Here is an 8,457-nt window from a genome sequence, read left to right on the forward strand (position 1 = left end):
GAATTGTTGTTTTTTTTTCATTATCCCAGAATGAGCCTTTTGGCTGCCACCATATTTTTTTTTTTACAGAGTTTTGATGTGAACTGAATGTTCTCCAACACACTTGAATGTTCAATTCAATTCATAACATACATTATCTAAAGGGCAAAAACAATATTATAAATATTATTTACAATATTATAGAGAGAAGAGGAAACCCAACAGTTTCTTGTTGAACAGTGGCCGGACAGTATCACACGTTTGTGGCTTTGCATTAACGTGAAAGAGTGTCCGCAGTCCTGCGTCACCTGTCGCCTTATCCTCCGGCACAAAGAAGCAAACCCTGGTGTTCAAGCAGCATCGGGCAGGTAATTCACAATTAAATATGCTCAGGGGTTAAAAATCCAATCGTAGCATATTTAAGAACAATTCCTCACTTGTTGTGAGTATCAAATAAAACGTACAACAACATGCAGTAAGTGTGTGCTGTATTTGTCTATTTGTATTCAACACCACAATTTTACTCCCACGTTTCAATGACCTCCGAGCACCCGCTGACCTGGAAAAACTGCAGCGTGGGAGGACAAATGGGCTCTTTGAACGAGCCACAGAGCAGATTCTCCTTTCAACCTTTCAACTCGTGTCATGCAGACACGAGGGGCCACTTTGCAGCAGCATCGGCCCATTTGTTTGTCTTTCCTCTGTTTCATAGAGACACAGAGGGAGAGACCGACGAGGTGAGCGGAGGACAGTGGTGCTTACACAAACCCATTCACAGTCACGAGAGAAATTCCGTGCGTCAGGATTTGTGCCGCGTCAGTCGGCAGGGAGATTTTAAACTCGTCTCAGTCGAATGGTGAAAAAAAATAAAGGTGCGGAGGATAAAAAGCTGCATCGTCCCCTTTGCAACGCGGCTAAAACGATGAATTGTGATTTTTTCTAAAAGTCCAACTTGACATATTCACATTTGTTTTTGTCAAAGCAGCAATCATTTTTTAAATATGTGTCATTTCTGCATCTACTTAGAGCTGGGTATTGAATAAAACTGTTGATACACTGGTGAGATAAAGTCAGTAAAGGTAGAGAAATTTGATGAATCGAATGACAACACATTTTCAATATCAGGTGACACAGAGGTCTTATACCCAGTCAAAAGTGAATTATCTGATGTGAATTCATCCTCAAACCATATCATGTTAATATCCTACATCACCCAAAAAACAATACTAAGGCTGAATATACTGTCCATGTGTATAATCGTTTTGAAATAACATCTTGCGTCGCCAATGTTTCTGCAACGGCTCGGAGGAACAACCAACACCTTTGGTCCTGGGAAAAAGGAGGGGTGAGACCAGGCTATTTCATCCACTAAATGCAGCTCCATATTATCGTGCAGTTCATTGCCAAACGTCTGTCAGAGCAATTAATTCGCAGCTCAACTCGAAGCCTAAATACAGCACCAGCAGCAGCAGCAGCAGCAGTTCAGTCAGCACGAGGCCCTCAAATAGCAACGACCATCAACTGCAGTCAGCAGGAGAGCGGAAACACAGATGACTGACTCATCCTTAACTTAAAACACAGCCGCTATAGTAAAATAAAAGTAGGACAAGCTTCCTCTTACCTTGTAAGGTGATGAAGCAGTGGTCCCTCTATCCACGGTCTGCATCCAGTGTGAATTGAGTATCCATCGGTCTGGAGAAGCTGCAAAGTAAGTTGCTCAAACTGATAGTATACTACACAGCTGATGGGTCAATGCATGTGTTTCTCAATCAGCACACCTGATTCAAATGAACGGCTCATTATCAGGCTTTTGCAGAGCTCCATGACGAACAGGTGAGTCGGAGCAGGGAGACGTCTAAAGCAGGGATCTTCAATCCTGGTCCTGGGGAAACCACTGCCCTGCATGTTTTAGAAGTTTCCTTGCTCCAACACACACCTGATTCAAATGTTCAGGTCATCAACGAGCTCTGCAGAAGCCGGACATTTTGAATCACAGGTGTGTTGCATGCAGGGAAGTGGGTTCCTCAGGACCACAGATTGTAATAGCAGAGACTACGATACATCAACAGAGTCAGCCGGTGCTGAAAAACGCGGGAGCGCAGGAGAAAACACAGAACCACCCCTGTGGTTCCCACAGCTGACAACCATGATTTCACCTTCTTTTGCATCTTCATTTGTGAAGTTTCAGTTACAGAATAAATAATAAATTAATAGTAAACCCTTCCCTTCCAGTTGTGTTGGAGAGGCGATGTAGCCTCCAGTTAGCATCAACACTCAGTAGATGTGTGTGTAGTGTGTCAATTGCGGGCCAAAATGGTGGCCCTGGTAGAGCCGACCTGGCTCATTCTGTACTAATGAAAGAAAAATTCATACATTCACATACTTGTACACTTGCTAATATAGTATACTGGCAAGTATATACTATATACTACTTTATGCTAGTGTACTTTCAGGGTCAAATTCAAGTCAAGTCAAATTTAAGACTTTTTTCAGACCATAATGAATACAATTAAAGACCCATTTCAAATTTATACTAGCAAAAAAGTACAAAAGACATGAAGGAAAATTGGAGCCATAAATCTTTGAACTTGCAATTCGGCTTAGCTGCTTTCATTAAGTTTTCTCCGCCGCTACGCTAGGCTGTAACACACCGCGGCGCGCGCAGAGCACATTAGCAAATGGTGCTCGATAAATTCTCACCGGGCAGCACAGGTGGTCTACTTTAGTTCCGTGTTGTAGTTATGTTATCGCATCATCAAAAACAGAAACATTTCAAAGCGAGACTGAAGTTTATGCATGTTTTAAATAAAAGTGACGTTAACAGACCTTTCAAGATGGTATTTTAGACCTTTTATGAGATTCTAGGGGAATTTAAGTCATATTAAGGCCTTAAATTCAATTCAATTTTAAGACTTTTTAAGACCCTGCAGATACCCTGACTATATACTATCATAAACACAATAACCGTGACTACTTTTATCTTCCATTTCTGCCAAATGAAAAGAACTAAATCTAAATTTGACCTTTAACTATAAAAAGGACTAAAGCTTACATGATGAAATAAACTGGAAAAACAAACCTTCGCCTCATCCACATGTGGATCTTTTGTTTTAAACCAGGGGTTCTCAAAGTGTTGATACCTGAGGGCCAATTTAGGAACCCAACATTGGACTGAGGGCCACTAAAGGAAAAAAGAAAATTAAATCCCATTTGTAATCATTTTAATGACCAGATTGCAGTTCTGCAGTTTACACTTATTGGTCTGTATCCAGTAATGACCAATAAACATATAACAAGCTTAATAGCTCCTGGATTAAAACCATCAACTGTAATTCATTGCGGGGCCGCCAGAAATGTTTCTGCACTTTGAGAACCAATGTTTTAAACGTTACATTTAACTATCTCTACATAGGAGTGAAGTCATTTCGCGCACCGCTTCTGTGAAAAAGACTTAACAAATATCTTCCGTCACCGTTGAGTCCTGTTTGTACAGGAATGTCTTTTTTTAATCCAGGAAGATTGCAGCTAAAGGTTCACAGAACATGTAGTACTTTCACTGTTTACTTTGTTCCATGAATAACGCCGTACAAAACCGGTCAACCAATCTCGGGCAAACACACACACACACTTCCACATCCTTGAGGGAATCACAACCAGCACAAATGGAAATCGCTGACACGTCATCTTATTACAGTCGAGCAAACAGAATATACGCCACACAGAACGTCAGGCTGCAAGAGTCTACTTTATTGCATTTGCAATCACAGGGTGACAAAGTGGAAAATGTTTAACAAACAGATGTGGAAGTGTTCACCACAGTGTTTCCATGCACCAAAGTATTACAAACAGAACAGTACAAATGTTAATTTAAAAAAGGAGCGAGCGCTTATCAGTCATGTTATCTTTTTTTTTTTTTTTTTTACGTTGTCAATAAAAAAAAACCACAAGGTTACTGAAAACAATAACAAGAATGGCAGCCTATACTACAGTGAATAATTAAAATAATACTTAAAAAAAAGGAATAAACGGGTTGTTAACGGGACGTCCTCCCGTCACCTAGCGTTGGTCGTTGGTTTGATCCCCCCTCCCCTCCCCCGCCGTCTGGTGTAGATCAGAGTGAGACTGCAGGATCAGGAAGAGGTGGGGCTTCCTGCATCACTGCTCTCACTCACCTGGCGTTGCACCACCATCTCCCTGGCAACGCAGGTGATCTGACCATTGGTCACAACACCTGAAGCCCCTGCCCTGAGGAGAAAAATTAGACAATCTTTCATTACAAAATTCAGACGATTATAACCTCAGTTTAAAGAAATGACAGCGACACTGTGAGGGCATGCGAGAGTGTTTTTTTGTTTTTTTTTCGTACTTCAGCTGTGCCTCCTCAGTCAGTGGGGTCATCCCTGGCTGCTTCCCAAAGAAGAAACTGGACCACCAATGGCCAGAATCCTGCTTGGGGAGACCTGTGGAGACATGACGATGACATCAAGGTTTCAGTTTTCGACAGAAACGGTCCTTGTCCTAGTATACAAGCACTAGTGGGGAATCGATTCATTGAACGCCGGTCTGCCTATGCTATGCTCGGTGGTTAGTATTGGGTGGTTTCTGGTTTAGCTGTTAGATATTAACATGATGAGTCTTCCTACCACCCATGAACTTAATATTACGTTCTTTGAGCTGACAAAGCATTAACTCACTCTCCTCATCAGTCCAAATACAGTATCTGACTCGATTTCCCCACGTTTTTCTAAGTATTAAGTATTGAGTTTTGTCTGTGAGCGCCCATTAACTTTAATAACTTGACAATTTAACATTCAAGGGCATTGTGAATACATTTAACAGTTTTTTTTCCACACTCCCATTTGATTATGAGCAGGGACGGAAATAAGTCAGGTTCCCCCATCAGCCGTATCGCCAACTGACTGACACCTAAGTGACTTTGAACAGCTGCAATTACATGTAGGCTGTTAAAATTACAGTACAACGGCTGCGGGTGTCTAGTTCAAGCCGATTCTCAGAATGTTCCCCGTCCAGAGTTCGACGTAGAACAACAGTGATCCTCCTTTGTTGTTAGAGACTATACAAATGTAACGCATGTAATTTTGATGCTATGTGGCAGCTCATTATTTGCATATAACTTAATTCCACAGCACAAAAGAAAACAGCTTTGCAAGTCTGGTGCACTGAATCCACCCCATTTCCCCTTTCACCTACTTCCCATGTGTGCCAAAAACAGACCCTAGTGGATAAAAGGATGCATAGCAACACAAATCTGTTTTTCACAGGAGTGAGTTTCAGGATAACTGAGGACAGCCTGTAGATATTCAACACTCCAAAAGGATCACACTGGTACACATGGAGCTCCTTTATATCAATAAATCAATACCCATGTACATCTGCATCCTAACCAGAGAACTGAATGGGAGCTTAGTTGTTATAGCAATCCCCCAAATCTTGAGAAAAGTGAAAAACACACAGAAACAGAGGGTCATATTCCAAGTAGAATGAAAAGCTCAGATAATCTCAGGTGACTCATCCATGGTGACTCTGTGGGCACTGATGCAATAGCTGACTCAATCCCAGTAACCCTCGTGCTGCGGAAACCAACGCTCGAAACAATTACAGACTTATGAAATTGTTGTCCTAACTGGAAGGAGGGGGGGGGCGAGTTGAAAGTTAAAACATTGAGTCATTTGAAAACGTGCTCTGACAAACATATGTATCCCCCGTTACAGTGATGAAGCAATACAAGCATTTTTTCCCCTTGACAAAGACAAACATTTGCATACCTGGGTGGTGAGGTATGACCTCTCCACTGTACTCCGAACTGCCACAAGAGCTGCTGCTGGATGTAGAGCCGATGCGCCCTGAAGTAGGATTGGGGGAACGGGGGAAGGGGGAGAAGCAGCAGTTGTTTAGTCACAGGAATGAGCACAGAAAAGTGAGATGTAGAAGGTGGAGATGCCCAAGACGACAACATCATCATCAACACCGAAGCATCCGAAAAGCAGCATGTGGAAGCATGGAAGTAACTGAACATGCTAGTCATCTTCCTTTGACCAAATATGGTTTGCATTTTCTAATGTGAAGACATCTTGGGTACAAGAACATAAAACGGGAAGGGTGTTCTTGCAGTTTCCTTCCCTAAAACCTTACTATAGAAACAGTCTGGCTATGAACAAAAACGCTGGCTTGACAGACATTATATAAATAATTAATTAAACACTGATGTAGATACACAGGAACTGACACTAATAGCACCGTGTATTTTAACCTTTCTGTGAGTCTGTGACTGTGAGGTCCTCATTGTTTCATCATCTTGACTAATCAGCCCACGCACATTGGTTATCACACAGCAATGAGATAACACATGTGAAACGTAGCCACTGTGAATAAGCTTAATCTCGTTGGCTTGAGTGAGAGTGTGTCATCCAGGGCAGAGGGGGGCCGTTTGGTGTGATAAGAGACTACAAATGTGGAGAAAGACTCACTTCGGTAGTAGTCAGTGGTTGCCACAAGAGAACCGCCGGCTGGAATAGCTGCCATTCTTAGGTCTTTGGTCGCTGTTCACTGTGCTTGATGGAAACCTGGACAGGAGGAAGAAAAAAAAATTGTATGTATGAGCAATAAAGCTAGACAAGGCAACATTACTCACCAAAACACTGGAAACATTTTATTATGTTCCTTTACAATCAAACGCCCACTCATGAGGTCAAGTATGATGATATTATGTCATGACTGAAGATAACGCTGGCCATTCTGATGATTGTAAAAACATCCAGTAGATTATTTACGACTCAAATTCGGAGTATTACAAGAAGTCGTGGTGACTTTTAAAATGTTATTGATGGTCATTAAACCGATTATTGCTGCTGGAAAATAAGAGTGTGTGAGGAAACACTATTGTTGTGGAGCATCAACGACAAAAACAACCTCGGGGCTTCCATATATAGTGTGTAGTAAACACTGTATACACAATAAACATATCTCGATATCTATACATCTCATAAACTTAATGTTAAATGTACACAAACTAAACGTGTTTTGTGGCAAAACACGTGACGTCATCCCTGAACCCTGTTTACATTTTTGGACGGCCACTGCACCAAACCGACATTTTGATGTGTTTTCATGAAAAACACAGTGATGGGTATGGATGAATAGAGTGGCTACACATTAAAACCAAGGGGGGAAAAATACATTCCATTGCCTCTTTATCCCTTATTACGGAGACATTTGTTTCTGTCTAACAAAGACAATTACAACACACAGTGTGTTTGCACTGATAACATCGACAGTCGTGAATCTGTCGACCTCACTGTTCGTTCATCTGTGGATGAAAAGTGGAACACTGAATACAAACCGTTTACTTTGTTGTTATGACCAAAAACAGTAGACATGCTATCAGTGAAGGCTAGCTGGTTAGCTCACCCCGTGTAGTAACGGTAAAAACCCACCTCCATTACGATTAAAATGCCCCTCGGTGTCACCACCATTTTATAACAGCTCAATGCAAAGGGGACGCTCACCTTTCGGACGTGCTTGATGTTCAAAAGCACCCAGTTCAACTCAGTCGGCGAGGCTAGGGGAGTAAACGCTAGGCGACGGGGCCCATTTGAAATTAAGTTTTGGGTAAATATAACCCTCCAACGTCCGTACAGGATTTCGATACTTCTTTTAGCTATAAAAGCCACGGCGCCCTGGGTTTTATAGCGAGGAGCGGTGACGTAACGTCGTCCAGCGTTGGGAAGCAGCCAATCAAAGACGCCGAGGGGACGTCTTTTACTCAGATGTTCACTAGTGGACGTTGGCGGTACTGCAACACTTATAAAATATAGGATAAAGCGATAGAACATAGATGTATTACACAGATTAATCATGTTCTTTTTTTTCTCTTTCGGCATGTACGAAGGTATTTGTTGACTTGTACACACACTGCTTTCTTTTTCAGACTAAATTGATAGGTTTACATTTGTTTGTGTAACTTTGACTATTTTTTCATTAGATTGGGAAATGTCCCGTTTTATATACACATATATACATGTATACATATATGTATATATGTGTATAAATATATACACATATATACATATACACAAATATATATATATACATACAGACATATATATGTATGTACATATACATATATACATATGTATATATATGTGCATATATTATACATATATTTAGAGACGTATATACATACATTATAAACACACACAGATAGATTCATCTTTCCAAGGATATGAGAGGTAGGATGATACAATTTGATTATATAAGTTGTTGTTTTCCCCAAATGCTACTGTTCAGGAACTCGTTCATGGTTTTGAGCCACATTGACACAGTGAAAGTTTACTAGGATCACTTCACTGTTTGAGTGCTGACAGACAATCACTACATGTCTGTAATAATGATTAAGATTTCCATTTTCTTGATAGAGCCTTTCATAATTGTAACACAAGCAGAAGAGATTAGACTGAA

The 8,457-nt window shown here is 41.0% G+C and overlaps 1 protein-coding gene across 1 annotated transcript; it reads right to left on the reverse strand.

Annotated features, from left to right (window-relative positions):
- Positions 1–3,693: 3,693 nt before the first annotated feature.
- Positions 3,694–7,640, reverse strand: ppdpfb (pancreatic progenitor cell differentiation and proliferation factor b). Its single transcript, XM_083895760.1, has 5 exons — positions 7,506–7,640; positions 6,468–6,563; positions 5,766–5,843; positions 4,346–4,439; positions 3,694–4,224 (listed from the first exon to the last, which is right to left on the reverse strand). The coding sequence occupies exons 2-5, from the start codon at positions 6,520–6,522 to the stop codon at positions 4,110–4,112; spliced, it is 342 nt and encodes a 113-aa protein (XP_083751886.1). The 5' UTR covers positions 6,523–6,563; positions 7,506–7,640; the 3' UTR covers positions 3,694–4,109.
- Between the last annotated feature and the right edge of the window lie 817 nt (positions 7,641–8,457).

Source organism: Microchirus variegatus, assembly GCF_963457635.1.
Source record: "Microchirus variegatus genome assembly, chromosome: 9".
Classification (NCBI taxonomy): domain Eukaryota; kingdom Metazoa; phylum Chordata; class Actinopteri; order Pleuronectiformes; family Soleidae; genus Microchirus; species Microchirus variegatus.